The sequence below is a fragment of the Sebastes umbrosus genome, chromosome 1 (assembly GCF_015220745.1).
Source record: "Sebastes umbrosus isolate fSebUmb1 chromosome 1, fSebUmb1.pri, whole genome shotgun sequence".
Lineage (NCBI taxonomy): Eukaryota > Metazoa > Chordata > Actinopteri > Perciformes > Sebastidae > Sebastes > Sebastes umbrosus.
Genome location: NC_051269.1, coordinates 30,849,018 through 30,871,992, shown reverse-complemented (window position 1 = coordinate 30,871,992; position 22,975 = coordinate 30,849,018). Strand labels below are relative to the sequence as shown.

General features: G+C 39.2%; 1 protein-coding gene and 1 long non-coding RNA gene across 2 annotated transcripts; both read left to right on the top strand.

Moving 5' to 3' along the window:
• Nucleotides 1-1,316: 1,316 nt before the first annotated feature.
• On the top strand, nt 1,317-1,787 carry LOC119494534. The gene is made up of 2 exons (XR_005208233.1): nt 1,317-1,546; nt 1,754-1,787. It is a non-coding gene; the product is annotated as an uncharacterized LOC119494534 (long non-coding RNA).
• A 1,137-nt stretch (nt 1,788-2,924) lies between these two features.
• LOC119491919 (calcium/calmodulin-dependent protein kinase type 1-like) lies at nt 2,925-9,931 on the top strand. Its single transcript, XM_037776188.1, has 6 exons — nt 2,925-3,031; nt 3,158-3,270; nt 4,622-4,700; nt 4,861-4,948; nt 6,515-6,614; nt 6,781-9,931. Exons 3-6 carry the CDS (start codon nt 4,645-4,647, stop codon nt 6,876-6,878), a joined length of 342 nt encoding a protein of 113 aa, XP_037632116.1. The 5' UTR covers nt 2,925-3,031; nt 3,158-3,270; nt 4,622-4,644; the 3' UTR covers nt 6,879-9,931.
• The last annotated feature ends 13,044 nt before the right edge of the window (nt 9,932-22,975 follow it).

The window sequence follows — 22,975 nt, the reverse complement described above, 5'->3', positions numbered from 1 at the left end:
TTATTATTTATTTATTTATTTATTTATTTATTTATTTATTTATTTATTTATTTATTTATTTATTTATTTATTTATTTATTTATTTATCTTATTGTCTGTGTAAATGTTTTATGTCTATTATCTGCTCAGTTTTGAGGATGATAACTTTGTTATTGAAATGATTTTGCCTCACTGTTTGTTAATTCATTCATCTTGTGAATAAATAAATAAATAAAAAAGACTATGTTTTGACTATGTTTGTCATGTGGATACAAATGGTACTTTAACATCAATGGTACTGTATTAACCTGTGTCTAACAACTAAATATCTATTTTATGAATGTCAACACACATTAAGAAGAACATTTAGGACTATTTTGACTAGCATAAAATAAATAGAAAAATAAAATAAATTATACAACAAATAAAATGTAAGGAAAGGAAAAAATGAAAAGTCGAATTTAATTTTTTTTTTTTTAAATTTAGAATTTTTAAGTTTTCAATCATAGTCAAATATATTTTACAGTATTAAAATAAATATAAAAATAAAATAAATTATACAACAAATACAATTTAAAGGGACTATTTGTAAGATTCAGAAATGCTGCTTAACAGCGACACCTGTGGCCTTGAAATCAATGAAAGTCAGCGTCGGGCTCGCGCTTGCTCGCTCTACATAGACATGAACGAGCATCGCTCAAAACAGTGAGGCGACAGACGTCAGCTAAAACAACAATATCACTCTATATTTCAGCTGCTTGGCAGTAATGTTAGCAGATCAGACGAAGGTCTCTCCATGAATCAATGCTGATCCTAGTGTTGGCTTTTCCTGTTCAGCGCAGGCTTCAGCAGCGGGGCTCCTCAACGAGTTACGTTATCGCCTCCCGACCGCAGCCGGCAGCCGAAGACACCGGCACCCGGTCGGTAACGAGACGATAACGTAACTCGTTGAGGAGCCCCGTCACTTCACAAGACACGGAAAACCTCTGTTGGTCTGGAGGAGCTGCAGCAGTTATTTCTGCACAAACGTCCACTCTACATTCACTAGATATTCTCAGAGCTAAACTAACTCTTCTGCAGTGTGTAGTGAGCGCGCGTTCACTTCTAGAGGTGGAGCGAGACAGCGAGGACGCGCGCGCTGTCTGAGTGAAGGAGAGCAGGCAGCGGAGACGAGGCTCCGGCCACACGCGAGCGCGCATATGCGAACGCGCATGTGTGCCGACCCGCTACATTTATACGCTTAAAAAGTTACAACCAGTCCCTTTAAGGAAAGGAAAAGATGAAAATTCGAATTTAATTTTTTTTATTTTTGAAATTTAGAATTTTTTAGTTTTCAATCATAGTCAAATATGTTTCAAAATCAGTATCTTTAAAAATAGAAAAGGGTAAAAAAAAAAAAAAAAGCATAAAGCATAAAGTACTCTCATGAGTACTCCTGCTCGGCAGGCGGCGAAACTACTTCCGACAAAAGCGGAAATGACGACACGTCAGAGTTGCACTTCACTCCACGTGTGAGAGCAGTAGAGTCCACATTGGCAGCTCCGCAGCTCCACCATGAAGCGACCAAGTAAGTCTGCACTGATAGGCGATATTACATTAATATACGAGCTCATAAATAACATTTCAATGCTTAACTGTTTGGTTTATCCTCCTAGCTAATACACTATAACAGTATAAATCTGTAAAACAGCCGTTTCTGTCTGCTTTAGCTTCGTGTTTAGCTCACTAACGTTAACTATTCAACCATTAAACTGATTTATCTTTTTGTTTTCAGAGTTAAAGAAAGCGAGTAAGAAGCTCACATGCTCCAAAAAATATAAAATACAGAAGAAGGTAAGTGTCTGACTTTTTCATTACTTTAAAGATGAACGTTTAACTACATTACTACATGAGGCCTGTGTGAACGGGAGAGGACTAGACTAGTCCAGAGGTCTCTAAGCAACATGCGGCTCCAGAGCCTCACGCGGCTCTTCAGCTCCTCTCCAGAGGCTCCCTGTGGATTCATAAAAAACATGAGTGGAAATGAATAGCTGTTTTTTGTTCATTTTCATTTTCATTTATCATTGTTGTAGGTCTAATGTACGACGGTACGACAGAGTATCAGGGCCACATTGAGGAAAATAAATAAATCAGAGATTTCGAGAATAAAGTCATAATATAATGAGAATAAAGTCAAAGGTTTACGACTTTTTTTCTCGTAAAGTTATGACTTTATTCTCGTAATATTATGACTTTTTTCCTCCTAAATTTATGACTTTTTTTTTCTCCTAAAGTTATGACTTTTAGGTATATTTAATATTAGGGCCACATCGAGAAAAAAATATTTATTTTTTATAAATAGTTAAAATGATCCCCTCTTGCCGGATAAGCATAACGTTTTTGTTTTTTTAATTACTTTATTTCAAAAGTTCAATACAGTCGATTCATAAAGAAATTCAGATTTTTCATTACAATTCTAAATAAAAAAAAAAAAATATTTTACAATATAAAAATAAATTATACAACAAATAAAATGTAAGGAAAGGAAAAGATGAAAAACAATTTTGCAAATATATTTTACAGTATAAAAATGAAATAAATTATACAACAAATAAAATATAAATAAAGTTATGACTTTATTCTCGTAATATTATGACTTTCTTTCTCGTGAAGTTATGACTTTATTCTCGGAATATTACAACTTTTTTCTTGTAATATTATGACTTTATTGTAATATTACAACTTTTTTCCCGTAAAATTATGACTATTCTCGGAATATTACAATTTTTTTTCTCGTAAAGTTATGACTTTATTCTCTTAATATTATGACTTTATTTCTTCTAAAGTTATGACTTTATTCTGTAATTATCAGATTTTTTCCCCCTCAATGTGACCTCAAATGTTTTGCGGCTCCGGACAGATTGTTCCTTTTGTTTTTTGCCTAAAATGACTCTTGACAGATTGATCTCCTTCTATGACCTTGTTTTGTTCTTTCAGCCCCTGAAGTGTTGGCTCAGAAACCCTACAGCAAAGCAGTGGACTGCTGGTCTATTGGTGTCATAGCGTATATTCTGTGAGTACATGAACCTAGCCATATCTCTTTGTTTTGCCAGCTTACTGCTTTTATAACTTCAGTGAATGTTGAATGTTAACCTCATAGTAGAAAGACATGACCTCTGTGCTCTCCTGTGTGTCTCAGGTTGTGTGGTTACCCTCCGTTCTACGATGAAAACGATGCCAAACTGTTTGAACAGATCCTGAAGGCAGAATATGAGTTTGACTCTCCGTACTGGGATGATATCTCTGATTCAGGTACAATACTTATCAAGCTATTTCATAAAGGCATGATGTTGATTTTTCATAAAGACGTGTATGTCTCTTTAGATGTGTAGATCTCCAAGCGTGCATTAAGCTCTTTAGAAGTGTATAATCTAGTAAAGGTCACCAAGGAAACACAATGATTAAAGCAGCCAGAACATTTTTGTGTCAACAACTTCCTTGACCTCAGGTCAGCTTGGAAACTGTCCTGGGTCTGCCTTGTATCTTGTACCCAAACCTACTGAATTTGTCTTCACTCCTTGCTGAACAACAACATAAGCGTGATTTATGCTTGCCACATCCGCCAAAATGATGTCACACCATCAGACACGGCCCTTTGTGAGGGTTCCGTGTGGCAGGTTTTCGCCTTTCCACGCACATCAAAATGTTTCTAACTATGCGGTAAAATGGAGAACTTTGAGACTTTTGATGTCTGTTTGCCACGAGGAGAAACCCGCACGGAGTATAAAAGATCCAGATGTTTCCTCGTCACGATTCCACGTCAGCTCATGTTTGCGTGGCCGTCCTTGCAGAAAGCACCTGGCATTAAAAACAAAAAAACAATGGCAAACTTTTTATGTGCAACAAAATTACAATCACTTCATCTGAAATTAGATCTTCCTTCAGGGATGAGTGTTAGCTGAAATGAAGTCTAGTACAACTATCTTTGCCAAAGTTATCTCAGTATGTTGCCTTGATAAATACTGGAATAAGATGACATTCTTCACAGTAAAAAAACATTCATCTAGAGCATATTTAAACAAAGTCCTCTCCTGCACCTTCTCCTTTAAGAAGAGTAAATACTCTGAACAGCTGTTTGGCACACTGATGTACAAACAACAATGCAGTTTTCCCCTTTGCGACGCTCTCATCCAGCAGGAAAAAGAAGTAGGCAGCCAGGACTTGTTAGTATCCACTCACCCACCTGACACGTCTCACCTTCAGCAAGTCCAAGTACGAGACAGAGACCGCCTCTTATCCAAGAGTGTTTCCAGAGCCAGTCAAGCTCTTTCTCATACAAAGAGAGTGATGTCTCAAGTTTTTCTAAGATAGTGAATATGTTATCCAATCCCCCTACCTTTCACCTCACAAGTCAAGGCAATGATCCCATGTTGATTTTTATTCCCCAGTCCTGTCTCTTGGACTTGATCCCTGTTTCCCTGCTCCGGGCGAGGATCTCTCCAACATTTAGAACAAATTACACAATTGAGGCAGCAGCCAATTTTCTGTCAAACGGGGAATTAGCTCAAGATTTGTTTTCTCTTGTTTACAGCACTGAAATATTATTGCATCAATGCAACTGGTGACCATTGTAATATTGACTTTTTTTTCTTTTTCATTGTAGCTAAAGACTTTATAGTCCACCTGATGGCGAAAGACCCCAACTCACGTAACACCTGTGATCAGGCTCTGCAGCACCCCTGGTACTGGTTCTACACTCCTCTATCACACATGCACTCATTCAGTGATGTACTTGTTTTAACTAATTCAAGTTGAGAATATTATGCAACCCCTGGCTGTACATGTGACTTCTATCCATGGCACACACACACCCTTATGTTTCCTATTCCCTCTGTTTGTCAGGATTGCTGGGGATACTGCTCTGGAAAAGAACATCCATGAGTCTGTCAGTGCTCAGATCAAGAAGAATTTTGCTAAAAGCAAGTGGAAGGTAAGTCAGACTTCCTGTTTATCTTGGATGCACTTTGATTTTCTTACATGCATGATTTATGCCTTATGATTTTTTGCATTTTAGGGTGCTTACACAAGCCAACATTTAGTCCGTTTTAATCTGGTGCAGCCTGTGTGGGCATTTGTTGAGATGGACACAGGTAAACGACAGGTTAACAGGAGTGGGAGAGGACTGACCTGGACTTCTGCAGAAGTCTGATGTTTGCTTGACATCTCGGCCGAAGAGAACACACAGAATATGATAAATAAAGTCCACAAAAATAGTGACATTTATAAGGTAATTCGAGATAAACTGGAGGAGAAGGGAATCGTGTACCTAGTCGATCAGTGCTGAGTCAAAGTGAAATAACGTTGACAGCAATATATCAAAATCTGCGATTCCCTGAGTGGCAGAACTCGAGACAAAAAAAGATGAATTAGCTCCTTCGTACACGCCCCTCAGCAAATTATTATTTGTATTTGGTCCGCTTTAATTTGTGCACCGTGAAACCAAACCAGAATAATTGAAAACAAACCTAAAGTATTAATTTCACTCTGTTTCGGACTAACCAAACGGACTATGGCTTGTGAAAGCACCCTTAGTGTTCATCGAGAGAATACAGTTTAGCTACAATAAAAAAGTCTGGTCTTGGTCTGAATTTCAGGAAAGTACAGCCTTTTTTAAATTTAAACGTTTGGGAATGGATCGTGTTTGAATTGCTAGAAACGTTAAAGATTTTGGGACTGTCTCAAATCTTTAGGCCAGTGGCTTGAAACCTTTGGGGTCGGGACCCCCTCAAGGGTTGTGAGATGAGTCCATGGGGTCACAAGATGATTACCAGTGTGGGAAATTTAAATTTATTCAAAGCTAAATACTGCACAGTTTAACTCTTGGTTCCTCTAAAAACTACTAATCTAATTAAAATGGAAGGAGTCTCTGTCTGTCTGTATGTCTGTCCTTCATGGTTCTCGACAACTGTTCATCCAATTAACTTCACACATGGCGGGTGTATTGCTGATGACTTGAGGAAGGGCAGTGTCGAGTGTGAAGTTGTTTGGATGACAATCAGTCGAATGGGCACTGCACTAGTATGAAACGTTCTGAGAAGGTAAAAGTCACTCTTTAAATGAACTGCTCACAACTCACAGGAGTGCACCCTGTTGTGAGGAGTATTGCTTCCACCCAGAACATCATTCACCCATCTACCGAGCATCAGTGATATCAGTGTGAAGAGGTGCCTGCGAAGAGCGCAAAGGATATTAAAAGACAATACAGAAGTATCCGCTGCCTCACCACCAGACTACTACAGAGCAGCTTCTGTCCTCATCAACTCATCCTCCACACTCACACACCATAAAGCATAAAGGGACTACAACTGCATATTATTGCACAACCCTGTGTTGTACAATGACAATAAATTAACCTTAAACCTTGATTAAGCAAAAATTGTCAGAAACCATTGCTTTAGGCTGCTGGCTGAGTCCCAGTTGGTCGACTTTCAGTTTCAGATTAATGAAAATCTATAGTTTTCTGGATTATATCACATTTGTGTCTTTTCCTCTGCAGCAAGCATTCAACGCCACCGCAGTGGTCCGTCACATGAGGCGTCTCCAGCTGGGCACCAGTCACGAGGGAGCCAACCTCGTCCAACCAGAGGAAGACGCAGGTACCACCTGAGGTTAAGGGTCTATTGTTGCTAGATTCCCTCTGAGTTATTTGTTTCACACACACAATGTTCTGACTGCAGCTGTTGTTATTTCTAGTGTAATATATGTATTGGCTTTAATGACAAACAGGGACAGTACTGATAGCATATCCTCTTTCTCTCTCAGAGGCCTGCTGCGAGGGAGGGTGCTCCCCGAACGTCGACGGAGGAGCCGCCCCTCTGTCCAACTGCACCTACCGTTGCCACCCGACCAGCAGGGTGTGATCCCTGCGCCTGCTCCACTCACTTGCCTGATCAATCCCAGTGACTTTCCAATTTTAACCCCCTCGGTGGAACCGGAGGCACCATCTCCCCCCTTATCTGGTTAGGAATACAGCGTCATTCCAACCTCACGCCTGCAGGGGGAGCAAGCCTGTCCAGCCTGAGAAGGAAGACCTAAAAATGGGATGAGAGGAGGAGTAGGGAGACTTGATGATGATGATGATGATGATGATGATACACCGGAGGATTACTTTTACAGACTGGGCTGGTAGTTTGGGGATGAGTTGAAATGGGGAGAGGATACAAAGGAAGGAGGGGGAGATAACCTCCTCCACCAGCATGTCAGGGGGGATTGTTTTTGCCGAAGCAGGACAGAGCTTGTTGGACACTGTTTTTACTCATGATTTTTTTGTTATTTAACCTGTCTCTTTGTTTGTTTTATTGTTTATTGTTTTATATATTTTTTGTCTTTTTAACCTCCTACTGTGGAGTGTAAATCCAGAGACAATATCTGCATGATCAGGAGAGAGTTTCCCCCGTGCATGTCTTTGTTATCTTAGAAATATACCCTGTTGCACAAATGCAGTATCGCAGTCCGATGCAAAAGATGGAGTGAAAGTTGTTTAAGGTGGAAAAGGCATAGAGCATTTTGATAAGATGCAGTATTTGAAATGAAATTTGGTCAAATCTTCTGCATTCTTTAAGTCGTGCTTTTAGACAATCAGCAACAGAATAGTTTATGCAATGAAAACTCCATCTATCTACTATGTAGCCCCTCCTGTGGCGATATAGTGTTTCCATTTAGCTGTTAGGCTTTTTGAGAGGCTTCTCCCTTCTCTTTTTTCAACCCTGAACCCCTTTAACCACTCGAGCACAGGGATATATCTTTGTCTAAGGTGCCTTTAGGATGATGAGTTTATTTTCGGGTAGCTTCTGAAATGTTTCTTGCAGCACAGACTTTTTGTATGTATCACATTTTAAGCTTTAAAATGCAGTTTTAATGCTTTTTGTCTCAAAGTTAAATACTGTAATGTCGCACAGAAGGGAGGCTTGCGTACACACTGCACATTGCCATTATAATCTAAGTGAAAATAACTTCAATGTGAAACAATAATATTGTTAAAAATGTTCTGGAGAGCTTCACCAGGAGAAAATACATGTTTTTCAGAAATATTATTAATATTTTGCCAGATCCCTCAATGATACATATTAAAGAACTGTAATCATGTATTTCAATGCAAATCCTACAGTTCATTTTGTGCAAAAAAAAGCATCGATCAGTGTGCTTAGCCATACTCAAGAACAGGCTGAATTCGTAGGATTAAGTAGGTTGTTTGAATGCAAAATGAAAAAAACTGCAACCAAAATTGAATATGCATCTGTCACCATGTACCGTCATTACAATCTTCTGACATTCATTCACAGGCACATGTCCTCCACATGCAGCCTGTTTTAGAAAGGAACCCCGGATTAAAGAATGTGAATATGCATCAGATTGACTCACTTCATCTTTACTGTACGTCCATCGGTGCTTTTTATGTTTGCGTGTGCATGAAGAGTACGTACTCTGTATTCATTACTCATTCATCCAACTCTTTTTAAAAAACATGCATAGACAAACTTACAGCAGTGTTCTGGCTCTTTTACGATGTAAACTGTTGGGAGGAGAATGGTGAAGACGAGCTTAATGTACTTCATTTTGGGGCCTGTTACAGTCAGGAACTCAGAGATCTCCACTAAGGCAGTGAGAGTGATGCTGAGATCTTCCACTGACGTGAGCTTCATCCATCCTCTGATCACTCCAGGATCACAGTTTCTTTTTAACCGTTTTCATTGTCTCTCTGATACAATACTATATTTGGTACTGATGTGATTTGCATGATGTGGTTCGAAATGTGTCAATACCATGATCAACAATGAAAAGTGTATAATGTAACAGTTGCCATGAGATGCTTGGAAAAGGAGAGATTTTAACTCTTTTAATTCTCTTCAAACGTTTGTAATGCAGATGAGTAAAGAGCATCAAAAGTAACGTTCAACAGGTCAAAACAAGTTCAATGTGCTGCTTCAAAATTTTTAAGCTTTATTCTGCATTCCTATTGGATAGGCGTTGTCGTGTATTTGGACAAGTAATGTAACTGGTGACTCCAAACTGTAAAGCGTAGTTAAAAGAGTGATTTATTTCTCTGGGATTTTTCAGTGTGAACTGTTCGTACTTCATGAATTACTGTGACAGAGGGAGAGCCAAACAAGCGCAGGAAAATGAGGCTGTTGTCCACAGTCTTATTATGTTGGCAGACTGACAATATCACAATTAATCTCCTGATAATAACTCTGCTAATTTGACACACAGCCACAAACACTGTCATTAATCTCCTGCCATCCGATTTAGCTCCTGTAATTTGCCTACTGATGATGATTAATGTTATGTTATTACAATATACAAAGTTTTTTTTTACAAACTCCGGCTCCTTTTTGGTTCAGCACACTCAATCCTAAGACTAATCAAATTAAAAGGTTTCCTACAAACCGTAAATGCAAAATACATTTCAAGGAAATGAGGGTTGAACAAACAAACCTAACAAAACAAAAAAAAAGAACCTGGAAACGGAAAACTAAAGATTTTTACATTCCAGTGCAATGAAACAATTAACGATGAAATATATAACCAAGTAGGCTAATATCCCATTACCTCACCACCCGACCACATCTGTAGGAAAATAGCAGGAGTGATATGACATACATAGATTATTTCATCCGTGGTATTTTACAGTGAAGGAAAGAGATGATTTGTGTGAAGGTTTTCGCTCATTAACCGCTTATAGAGAATGACCAATGTGTGATTTTGTTGTATGAGTATTTGTACCATAAATATGTTGCCTTTTAAGAAATGCTGTTTTGGGCTACAGTACCTACTGTATACATAGATGCAATGCATCATGGGTTGTTGAAAAGTGACTATACTGCTCGGTGTGAAAGCCAGTGACTTGTGCTTGAAACAGATTTGTCAGTGAAACAGACATTAAAATTAAAAATCCCTGTCTATGCATTATGAATCTGTCTGAGACCGTTTGTAAAAGGAAATATATGTAATGTCACATACATGTTTAACGCTATATGCCAAAGCATGTAATCATCTTAGCTTCTTATTTCTTCTCATTTCTGGAAAACAATTATTTTAAGCAAATTAAATTTTTTTGCACAAGCAGGAAATAATGTAATAGACGACATTTTAAAATAATATACTATTTTCAAACAATGCTCGTTATAATGTATATATATATAAAAAAGGAAAATCACACAAGTAAAAGCAAAACGAGAATCACAGACATAAAATAGTGCAAGTTAAAATCTAGGGCTTAAATATTAACATACATAAATATAAAATAAGTAATGTAAATATAAATTTGTGGAAGCCAGTATTACACGGCATTGTTGAATACTCGATTCTGATTGGTCAATCACAACGTTCTACGGTCTTATTTCTTTATAACAGACCGTTGCTATGTATAACAGACTGTTGCTATGGCCGCAGTTCTGATGTCGGACTCTGGCGGACCGTTTTTGTGTCAAATTATTGATTTCCTAAGTACGTAGCCATGTAATAAACGGGATAATGTACAGCGAACAGGTCATTGTTGTGAAATTAACCCCGACAGGGCGATGGGGTCTTGCAGTCGGGGTGCGGCATCAACCTGTCTGGGTTTATTTCACAGGAATGACCGCTGTACATTATCCCTTACATATAGGCTATAGGTGTACACAGTTTGTAAAATAGTAAGTAGAGTAGAGTATATATAGAGCTAAGGTGACAGATCACCAAAAAATGGTTATAATGATGTATAGTAGACAAACTTTTCTTATTATTTACATGTTTCAGAGACTGCATTAAAATGATAAAATCTATTTAAATAAACTTTAAACAGGGGGATGACTTGACAAATTTAGATTTGTGTTAATGAAATTTTCCAAGCAGGATCATGAGATTTATCATAAAAATTCAATGAACTAACATTGCTTTCAAAATAAACAATAACATCTTTAAAGGTCCCATATTGTAAAAAGTCTTTCATGTCTTTCAGAGACTTTCATGTCTTTTATATTATAAAGCAGGTTTAAGTGCTATAGAAATACTGTTAAACTATCAAAACGCTCAATATACAGAGAAACACACACAGCCCGTATTCAGAAATTGTGAGTTTAAAACAAGCCGTTAGGATTTCTATCCATTTGTGATGTCACAAATATACAATATTTAGACCATTACATGGTTTTAAACGTAAACATTCAAAATGTGTCCCAGTTTATTTCCTGTTGCAGTGTATGTAAATAACATCAGCTGACAGGAAGTAAACATGGACCCAAACTGTTGCCTAGCAACGCAATTCCGTTGAAATGCAATAAAACGGAGCGTTTCAGACAGAGGGTAAATACAGGTATATTCAGGAATACAGTATGAGAAAATAAAGTTGTTGTTTTTTTTTAACATTAAAGCATGTAAACATGTTCTAGTAGAAACACAAAATACAAGTATGAACCTGAAAATGAGCACGATATGGGACCTTTAAGACTAATTCTGATAGAGTGAACGATTGAGAGTTATCTAGCTATAATGCAGTGACGAGGCTCAGGTGTGAGAGCAGCGCAGCAGGTGAATGAGTGATGCTAATTGAGTCAGAGTTAGAAAGTGCTACTCTGGACACACTACAGCTTCACACCTCCAGCTCATGAACTTTTGTGAAGAACCAACAACACTTGTATTTCAGGGATCCATCCACCAACGACCTAAACTGAACTGAAGGGAGCTTGTTGCCACTCAAGGGACCAGCGCTGGCGAGGCCACGTCTGAGGGACTTGCTAACTGCCAGCCCGCCGACGGGCCGGCTAACTCGGTAAGCTAACCACCGCTATAGTCTCGGAAATCAGTCAACAATTATCAACAAATAAAATATGTCCTTTAAGCTTTTATTTACCATTACCTTTTAATTATTTACCTTTTAACTTGCAAAACTGTGTAGCTGGCCGTTGTAACTGCACATTTAACTTGCTGTTTTCTTTGAAATTATATATTTATATGGCATTAAACGATTTTATATGGTAAAATAAATGTCTACATTTAATTGTGGCTTTGTAGGGCAGACTAGTAGGTATCATGACAGGGTTTTTTCAAGTTCCTCTCATCCTTTGTCGGAAACATAAAACCTGCAGAATAGATGTGATACTTTTCTCAATGGTGAAATTCTGCAACTGTTGCTTTCATGAAATAGTTTTGTGGCTTGAGAGGTTTGTCATGAATGTTAATTTCATAGTCTGCTACATGAGGCCTCTCTCTCGTCCTCTCCAAGGAATGCTGGGTAATTGAGGCTTGTGGTTTTGGCTCTCTGGAGCGTTTGCGCCGGCGGAGCGGACCAGAGAGCAGAGAGCGAGAGCGCGAGTGTGATGGTTCGACCTCATTCAGGAGACAGTAGACAGAGTCAAAATGACGCGGTCAAACCCAGGAACAAGGGACTGATTCAAAATAATGGGAGAGAAATTGCATGGATCACAAGGGAGAGAGTGCTGAAAGATGCAGGCGGCGTTTAGATGTGGACGAGTGGAAAAAATTAAGTGAAACAAGGCCAAGAGTGAAACTTGGCACCTTGTAGAACAGTACAACTAAATCAAGGATGGGAAGAGGAGACATGTTTAAAGCTAACGCACAGATCTTCATACCTGGGTTTCATTTCCTCTAGAAAAATGAGAGCAGTGCACCACTGATGAAGATTGTGCTTACTCCACATCCTCCTCCCATCATGCAGCGCTGTTGCCCATGCTTGTATTGGAATGTGAAACGGAGACTCGATATACAGAAACAAGCCAAAAGGGAACATCGCTTACTGACTCACAACTTCATCATTTGCATAGTTGATTTATCTGAGCGATGTCAGCAAGTCAAACCTTCTTTAACTGTAAGCAAATTCCTAGTGTGACGAGAATCGTGAATTAGCTGCTGTCAAATGAACAAGGAACAAAATCGCTAGCATACTGCTGAATGTAAACAGAGCGGGCAATGAGGTCGACTTTTTGTCGACTCGTTTGCTTAGCTTTCACTTATTTATATCCTTCGTAATTTATTCAGTCATACCTGAGTTAGCCATACCCGTGATTGGCAGCGGCATTGAAAAAAGCCTGCCCTTTCAAAACTACTCGCTAACTGCTAACGTTACTCACGTTAAATACACTTCCGTGTTTTGGTATGGTTGGCTTTCACACCTGATGCGAACCGTACCCGAGTACACATGATCCGTACTCCAGACCACCTTTTCAAGTGGACTTGGGTACGGATCGACGAACCGTGCCTAAGTAGGGTACGCAGCGTTCACATTATTCAAACCAACTGGACTTTGAGGAAAAGTGTACTCGGATCCGGACCCGGGTCCCTAATGTGAAAGCACCCTTAGTGTTTGCCATGCCATCTTAATTTAGTGTGTTCGCATGCAAACATTTTTCTAATTAGCACCAAACTGTAGGCCTACAGCTGATGCTGATGGGTATATTATTAGTTTTGCAGGTCTTTGGCAGTGATTAACCTCCAGATCTGAATGCAGAAGTGCCTTCAACTTGCATTCTTTCTAATAACCAGCAGGGGGCGACTCCTCTGGTTGTATAAAGAAGTCTGATTGTATAGAAGTCTATGAGAAAATTACCCTACTTCTCACTTGATTTATTACCTCAGTAAACATTGTAAATATGACTTTATGGTCTCAATCGTTAGTTTCAAGTCTTCTTCAATACAGCATGATGTTCATTTAGTAAATTATGGTCCCATTTAGAGTGTGTTTTCAGATCATCAAAGTTAATAATAACATTTTTGGTTGCCTAAAAATGTCTTATTCAGCGTTCGGTTGTACTTAGCTCCACCCTCTCGTGTCACTTCAGGTTGCAAAGAACCAAGATGGAGACGACCAAAATGGCGAACTCGAGGCTTCAAAACGACAGTTCACAAACCCAATAGGTGACGTCACGGTGACTATGTCCACTCCTTCAGTCTATGGTTTTTGGTCATAAATTAAAGGATTGGTCAAGTTGGAATTTTGACCTGATGATGGCGCCGGAGGAAAAGTCAGGGGGTCACCAAAGTTATTCATCCTGAGGAAGACATCTCACTGCAATCCATCCAACAGTTGTCAAGACAGGATTACCAAAGTCAAATACCAAAGTCAGTAGCTTTCATCTTCTGGGAACCATAAATGTCTTTACAAAATGTTATGTCAAAGCATCCAATAGTTGTTGAGATATTTCAGTCTGGACCAAAGTGGTGGACCGATCAACAGACCACCATCCCTGCTAGTAATGCTTAAAAAAACGCTATAGTTGGCCTCAGTGAGTTTCTGACCAGCAGCACTGAAGTCTCACAGGTCCACAAACCTTTGTCACTCCCATCCAAGGTGACCTACTGTACCTGGCACACATTTATACTCCGATCATTATGAAGATAACTGATAAGATACTGTAGGTCAAGCTGTATGTCAGTTTATAATGGCATCTTTTGGGGAAAAAGCACTAACCCTTCATTATTCAAGGTTAGCTGTTTTCACCTTATGTCAAAGTGTTGAGTTAAGGTTTGAAATGAAATGTGTTGTGTGCACAGTGAAAGAGCGAGCACACACTCTGCCCTCCTGTCTGTCAGCAGGAACCTATTGTGTTTCTGTCTGTCAGTGCTCTCAGGAGGTTTATTTGCCTATTATATCCATGATGTCCTTCAACATTGTGCTGTCGTAGGTGTGGAGAGTTTTCGCTATCTGTTGTAGCTTTTCACTCTTTTTCAACTCTTTTCCAGAGAGAACTTATTTAAGTAAATAAACGGTGTATCTAGACTAGACTGGTCTTCCTCTCAGGGCTGGGCAATATATCGATATTATATCAACATCGTGATATGAGACTAGATATCGTCTTAGATTTTTGATATCGTAATATAGCTTAAGCGTTGTCTTTTCCTGGTTTTTAAGGCCGCATTACAGTAAAGTGATGTAATTTTCTGAATTAACAAGAGTTCAAGCTGTTCTATTATTTTACCCACTTTACTGATGATTATTTATCAAAAATCTCATTGTGTAAATATTTTATCAAAGCACCAATGGTCAACTCTACAATATCGTTGCAATACCGATATCGAGGTATTTGATAAAAAATATTGTGATATTTGATTTTCTTCATATATCGCCCAGCCCGACTTCCCCATGAGGCCATTTGGGAAAAGAAAAACTTGATTTTTTTATTTATTTTGCCATTTATTCACAAAGCATCAAAATCAAATCATTTCTTCCATGGCCCATGGCTGAACTCAACAGCAAATTTCATAAAACTCTGAGTAGAAACAGACAAATAAACACATGAAAACATAACCTCCTGGAGGTAACAACTAATCCAATGACACGCCATGTCTAGTCTGATATACTGTTTATTATCATATGACAGGAGGATATCCAAACTTTAATCTCATCATGCAGACACTGCACAGTGTATGACATGCAGGTAAAGAATAAGACCTTTGTTTGTGTTTTTTAGATTGCGATCTGTTTATATGAATTTTCTTATACACAACATACCATTGGGCAATGACACGATACAATTAGGGCTGTCAATTGATTAAAATACTTAATCACGATTAATCGCAGATTAATCAAACATTTTGTATCTGTTCAAAATGTACCTTAAAGGGAGATTTTTCAAGTATTTAATACTCTTATCAACATGGGAGTGGTCAAATATGCTGCTTAATGCAAATGTATGTATATATTTATTATTGGAAATCAATTAACACAAAACAATGACAAATATTGTCCAGAAACCCTCACAGGTACTGCATTTAGCATAACAATTATGCTCAAATCATAACATGGCAAACTCAAGCCCAACAGGCAACAACAGCTGTCAGTGTGTCAGTGTGCTGACTTGACTATGACTTGCACCAAACTGCATGTGATTTTCATAAAGTGGTCATGTCTGTAAAGGGGAGACTCGTGGGTACCCATAGAACCCATTTTCATTCACATATCTTGAGGTCAAAGGTCAAGGGACCCTTTTGAAGATGGCCATGACAGTATTTCCTCGCCAAAATTTAGCGTAAGTTTGGAGCGTTATTTAGCCTCCTTCGCTTAACCAAAACTGAACCCTCTACATCCTAAAAATCGCACATTATGTTAATGCGTTAAACAAATTAATGCCGTTAAAACAAATTTGCGTTATTATCACGTTAACTTTGACAGCCCTAGATACAATATATCAATACATAAGCATCCTCCCAAAGTTTAGGAATATCAGCAAGTCATAGCAGAGTCATGAAGCCCAAACAATTAAAAAGGGACACAAATTTTAAGAAAGAATGAAAAAAAATAAGATTAATATATTTTGAAAATGATTAACTACTTGTAAAAGCCAAAACTAAATTAAGAAAACAAGGTTCTGTGTGTGTTTTGATTTATTTTTTTTAAAGTGTGCTGCAAAAAAGTTAAAGTTTTGCAGGAGCTAATAATGATAATAATCAATTAATACATTTAATTAAGTGATCCAGCTTTTAAGAAGACTAAACTTCCTCTCACACACAAACTAAAACACACACATCTTACAGACTGTGTTGAACAGGCCAACACACACAAACACACACACACGCCGTGACATGCAGCCTGAGAGCTTAATTAACAAATAGTTGTGTGGATAGATCAAGTGTGGCTTTATGAACAAAATACCAAATAAATACACACACACATTCTCATATTCCCTTCAACATCTAATCAATGAGATCATTTCCTCACATCCCAGTTGTGCATTTGTTTTGGATGCAGCGTCAGATAGCTCAGAGCATCTTGGACAAATATTTTCTTTGGACCAGAACACGGCAAAACAGACAAAAATCATTAATGTAAAAAAAGATTTTCCAGTTCCATTTCCCCTCGCTCCTCTGGCCTCACATTGTTTTAGGAGTAAAACCAGGTTGTTTGAGTTTGAGCAAGTCAAAGTCCCTGAGGTGCTGGAGCACAGCGGAGGGAGAGAGACTTAACTACACAGTGAGATCACCCTCCTCTTCATGCCCTGGAGATGAGTGACGTGCAATTTGTGAACAATTCGCTCGCCTTGAATGACTCATTTTTAGCAGATCTGAGTGGGAGAGAGGGTGTGAAAGTGTTTTCAACGACTAGTTCTTCAAAGTTTGTTTAAATCCAAAAAGATGTTCAGGGATCTCTTTCTGAAAAAAAAACTCTGAGTCTTCGAGCAGCTCCTGAAGCCAAAGCACCGCAGTTTATGAAAAGTTGCAGACCCTCAAAGTCCTGCATGACTGCAAACCACAGTTGGTAATAATAAACAGGATGGAGAGTATCTGGCAGCATGAGGAGAGCCACTAATTTTCCACTTTTGGGAAAAGTCAGCCTGCAATTAGGGTCAAACATCGGCAGAAACTTGACATCCATGTTGCTCGCATTAGTAATACATCTGATACTGGCCCATTGCTGTGAGGTTACGCCGACTCTGGCCGTCTGACGACACAGTCCCAGACCGCGGCAGATGAGAAGGAAACACACTGTCGGGAAGAAAACATGAGAAGAGCAGGATAGGTGGAGAGGAAAGCTGTGAAAGAGTTTTGACCTTTGCACATCTAGAATGGGATGTCAGGGCGGACACCAGACAGGATGCAGAGTGGAATTCTGGGTCGTCTGAGGTCACATTCAGGGTTGAAGTCGCTGGAGATGGCGACAGAGAAATGTGTGTGTCCATGTGACCGAGTTCCTGATAACCCAGTTTCATTCACTCATTCTTTCGTGCACCTTGATCACCTTGATTCTTAAAGCTGCAGTGGGTAGAAATAAAAAAAAGTTATTTTTATAAAAACTATAAAAACTATATCCTGACAGTAGTGCATGAGACAGGTAATCTGAAAAAAAAAGTCCTCCGGTGTCCTCCGGTGCTCTTAATGGCATCTGCAACATTTCACAGACTGGAGGAAAACAACCAATCAGAGCTGAGCTGGAGCCTGCTGTCTCTGAGCAGCTGTCAATCACTCAAGAACTCCGATCAAACAGTCAAACTAGGCAGCGCTGATCAAATATGAATCAATATTCTGTTACCGTAATGCCTATTTCTCACCTCAAATGTTTTCAGAAACATCTTGTAGTGTACTGTTTAGCTGTAAAATGAGGAAGTTTGTGACCCGGCAGCCATGTTGAGATCAGTTGAGGAAATACCAAGCACCGCCCACCAGCCAGAGCACAGCCAATAGGAACGCTCTCTGTCTAAAATTACCTGTGATTGGTCAAAATCTCCCGTCATGGGCTAGATTTTCTAAAGCCTGAAAACAGAGCCATGATGAGGTGCAGAAGTCTAGTTTTCTCTCAGAACACTTGAATTACAAAATACTGAAAGGTTATTATGGAGTTTTTGCCCAATGATGCCAAAAATATACTGCCTACTGCAGATTTAATGTCTTGGCCACTAAACTTTTTATTTTAAACTGGGTTGTAGAACTAAGAGCAGTTCTTTCAGTTTTACCACTAAACTGATTCTGCTCCAGGTCCGTCCCTCCCATCCTCAACAAAACCAACTTGAGAAAAAACAAGAACATTTTTGATTTACTGAAGCTTCATCTACCAATCCTTTACATGCAAAAACACACATACTCTCAAATTGTGCATGTGCAGACTGCAGGGTTGTGCTTTTTGAAACCTTTTCTCAGGCAGGTAATTTATGTTCAAATAATTATGCTCAGACTTATCTGACAGGATGGGTTCGTACCAAGGTGCAAAGAGTGCTGTTGATCGACAGAGCTGCGAATGAAATCTGCTGTAACACGCCCAGTGACTCATGCCGAATGGATTCAATCAATTGCAAAACACTTTTTTAAAATACCAACAACAGAAATATTATAAATAATGTCCTCTGGGTACTCTGGTTCTCTCCCACAGTCCAAAGACTGTTGTGGAGGTGAGGTTAATTGGTGACTCTAGATTGTCCGCAGGTGTAAATGGTTTTCTATCTCTGTGTCAGCAGCCCTGTGATAGACTGGCAAACTGTTATTGCATGGTAAACACAGGTGTAACTGATAACATTAATTGGTATTGTGCATGCTGGCTCACTAGAATGGCTGTGACACTAAATAGAACAAGATCATAGTTCATTCAGGCTGTTCTCATACACTGTTCGTAGCTATACCTTCGAAAAGTAATGCACTATAATTCGTATATATCCCACAAAATCAATTAATGTGTAATTAACATAATCGTGAACCAGGAAATATAAATAGTGGTGAATAGGGAGGAGGTCGGGTGAATGGCTCCTCCCTAATCTCTATATACATAAGCGGTCAAGCTTCATCACCTCACAGTCTGTCATGCAGACTCTCTCCGTTTCCATCTGATACTCCGACTCTTCTGGTCTCCCAATCAGCTCTACCTCTGAACCTCGTCACCATCAGCTCTGACTCAGCTAATGATAATCGGACCAACTCACCTATATCAAAAACTTTATTTGATTCATAATGTACATAAAATTTGACCTCTGCATTTAACCCATCCCAAGCATTAGGAGCAGTGGGCTGTTACTGTCTCGTTCAAGGCTACTTCCTATATGCAGACAATAGGAATTGGGGATATAACCGCCAGCCTTGTAGTTAAAGGATGACCCGCTTTACTCACTAAGCTTCAGCCGGCCCTATAGATGCATGCAACACCTCAGTGTTTATCAAAATAGCAACATCAATCACCAGTAACCCATACAACTGGTGGATTCACAAAGAACAACTACAGCAGGATATGATTCTCTCAAAACAAATACTTCACATGAAGTCCAGAATAAAACACAGAAAAACCTCAAATCCTGAACAATCACTCAAAAATGCTGTAAACATTCAGGGTGGAACATAAACCCAACATCCCGGCGTCTAACCATTAGATTATAAAAACAGCTTGGCGGCACTAACAACAAACACATGAAGTCAAATTCCTCCTGCTTGTCTCGTGGACTTCGTCAGCAACTCAGACAAAGAAAGGAATAATTACAAGAAAAGGATGGAGAGAGAAAGAAAGGGGGGGAGGGGAAGAGAAGATGTAGGTTGTTTGTGAAGGTAAAAAAAGCAGTTTACCTTTATGACAGGATAATTCAACTAAATACAAACACACTTAGTGCTCCTGAGGTGATTTCCAGCCTGAAATAAAGTTTGCTTCTTTAGTCAGGAACTGTGGATATGACAGATTATTTCCCAGAGTGGAAAAAACAACAGTGAAATTCAAATTCTCAAGTGTGAACTACGACCTTTTTGCGTGCCATAACTGGGCTGAGGAATTGAATCCGTTGTTATGGTCATTATTGTAGCCTTAAAGTAAAATACTGAGCTCACTCTTTTTGGCTCCACAAAATACTCTGTTTCCCTCTCTGGAGTCTCAAGATTGAGCGTACAGTATACGGGGCTGAGGCAAACAGCGCGGTATTGTGATTGTAGTTTGACTGGAACAGCAGAGGTCTCTGAGGGCAAACACACACACGTCAGTCATCTTTATTGAAGCAGACGTGGACAGGCAACAATGAAAAATCACCTACTCCTCTTCCTCCTCGCCAGAGTACAGCTGGTCGAGTGTGAAAAGATGATGAGGAAGCGTTTCCACTCAAATCGAAGCCCTGCTCGCAGGTGTGCTGGGTAATGTTCACTTTGTGAGGCAGAAGACTGAATGAGTTGTGTGGAACGTCAAACTTAATTGGGTGCAACCTAATATCAAATTTCTTAGTATGCTTAATATGTATTGCAGATTTTGGGGTTATTACATGAATATCTCCTTTTGGTCACTTTGGTGAAAAATCACAGCAAATATTAAATTGCTTTAAAAACTGTACAAATATTCACGGTCCTCCAAGGATGAATCTTGCAGACTTTAATGATCAGCTGACTTTTCCTCTAGCGCCATCACCAGGTTGACGTTTTTGTTTTTTAGTGTCTCTTTCCCGATGTAAGTCTATGGGTAAAAGTCTTTTTGGGTCCAATGGCATCACGTGACGGACACAGAAGTTGTAGTACCGCCGTTTGGCCACTATGAAAAATGTGCATCAAAGCAGAGCGCTCTTCCTGGGGGCTTGGTACCCATAGAACCCATTTTCATTCACATATATAAACTCGGAAAAGAAAGTTTGGAAATTTGTGTTTGGTGGATTATTTTTCTGTTGTTGCAATGCTAATTGGCGTTGTATTTTACATCGTTGAAAAGCCTGTTTATTTACCTTCACAATGATGTCCAACTTGTAAGGATCATGCATGTGTGGGATGAGCAGCACAGCTGATTATAAGGGTAGCGCCCAAGTAAAATTTGCCAAAATGCCATTTTCAAATGCCGGTTTTTCCTCGTCAAAATTTAGTGCAAGTTTGGAGCGTTATTTAACCTCCTTCGTGACGAGCTAGTATGACGCGGTAACTTTGACAGGCCTAATTTAATTATTAAATTGATAACTGGAATAAAGAAAGAAGTCGAATCATGAACTTCAGGCTACGTTAGAGTTAGCATTTAGCTCAAAGCACCACTGTGCAGCCTCACAGAGTCACTTGCATGGCTGTAGAGTCCTAGCCTTTTTTAATGGGGGTGGGCGTGCACTAATTGAAAACACAAAGAGCTGGTCTTCTTTTCTTAAAAGGAAACACCGCCTCTCCGAGTGCAGATCCAAGTAATTACCTACAGAAACAATGTAGCCAGCGGCAGGTTAGAGAGCTCAAAGTTAGAAACCTCTCTGGTGGATTTCTTCATGCGGAGCGATGAATGACAGACAGAGTGAAAGACTCAAGTGTAGCTACTTGAAAAAACATGAACATAAAGGGGGGTAATTAAGGAAAAAGATATACGGTATTAACCAATCAGATGCTTGGTGATTAATACAAAAATAAAAAAATGAAACAAGAGCATCCAGAGAAAGTAACAGCATTTGAAAACCTTATACCAGGCTGGATAAATAAACCAGGTCCACAGATAGCCAGGTCCTCTGGAAGGGACCACCACTGTGCCGTCGTATGGCCTGACATCTGTTTTGCAGCTTGGCTGTGCACGGTGGTTTATGTTGAGAAAGCAGTGTGTGTATATCATCTTTGGCCCCGGTCCATGGGGTTTTGACAGTTGGCTGCAGGCAAGGTTGTCTGATGCAAAGGTTTCACGGGGAGAAGAAAGAGCTAACGAGGAGACAAGACGAGGAGCCGCTCTCGGCAACACTTTCAGTCTTTGCTCGAGAGGTCAAACGATGCGCGAGAGGAAAGCTTTAAATGTCCAGCTTTACTGCAGAACAATCCTACGAGAGTCCCTGACACAAAACATGTTTGAAATGTGTCCATTTTTTTGGCTTCTCCTCTTGCCATGAAAACCCTGCCTCTCGTTCACTCGGTTTTTATGCGACACCACCATATGGAAGAAATTTGCTTCAGCTCTCCTTGAAATTGTGTTGAAAATTTCATCTGCCAAGATGATTTCTCCTCTCAAATGGTCCTGTGTTCTCTCTCAAAGTGCACCGGACATAAAACTGGACATGAGAAGAAGAGGTCAAAGTAGGGCCAATGAATCTTCAGGATTTATGTTGCTTTTAAAATTTGCACCACTTCTTTGAAGGCCTTTGATTTATTAAGCACTGAATCACACTAAACATGTTTTGCATGCCAAAAGGCATTCATCATTCCTGACTTGAATACATGGATAGCAGGAAACATTACAATTGAGGTTAGAACGTTTTACTTGAATTCATTACTTGGTTCTGGTGTTTGGCTAGACACGTTTATTATAAAATATATTGCAGATGAAAAGGGAAAATAATGTAACACTGTTGTTTGCACCTAAACCAGGAAACTGGTTCAAATTGTTACATGAAACTGATCGGACAGGTCTGGAAAAGTCAATGAGGCAAAAGATAAAAAAGCATAAAAACAGAAGTCTTTAACACACCCAGACTACAATTCACATTTCTAGATTGTGATTACACAATAGTTTCATCCAGGGATGTGCACAGGAAGCTTCTTTTACAACTTTACATGATATTGTTTTTTATTGTTTCATTTATATGTTGAAAGCTTCGTAGATTTAGATGTTATGATGACTCAGAGGCTCTTACCT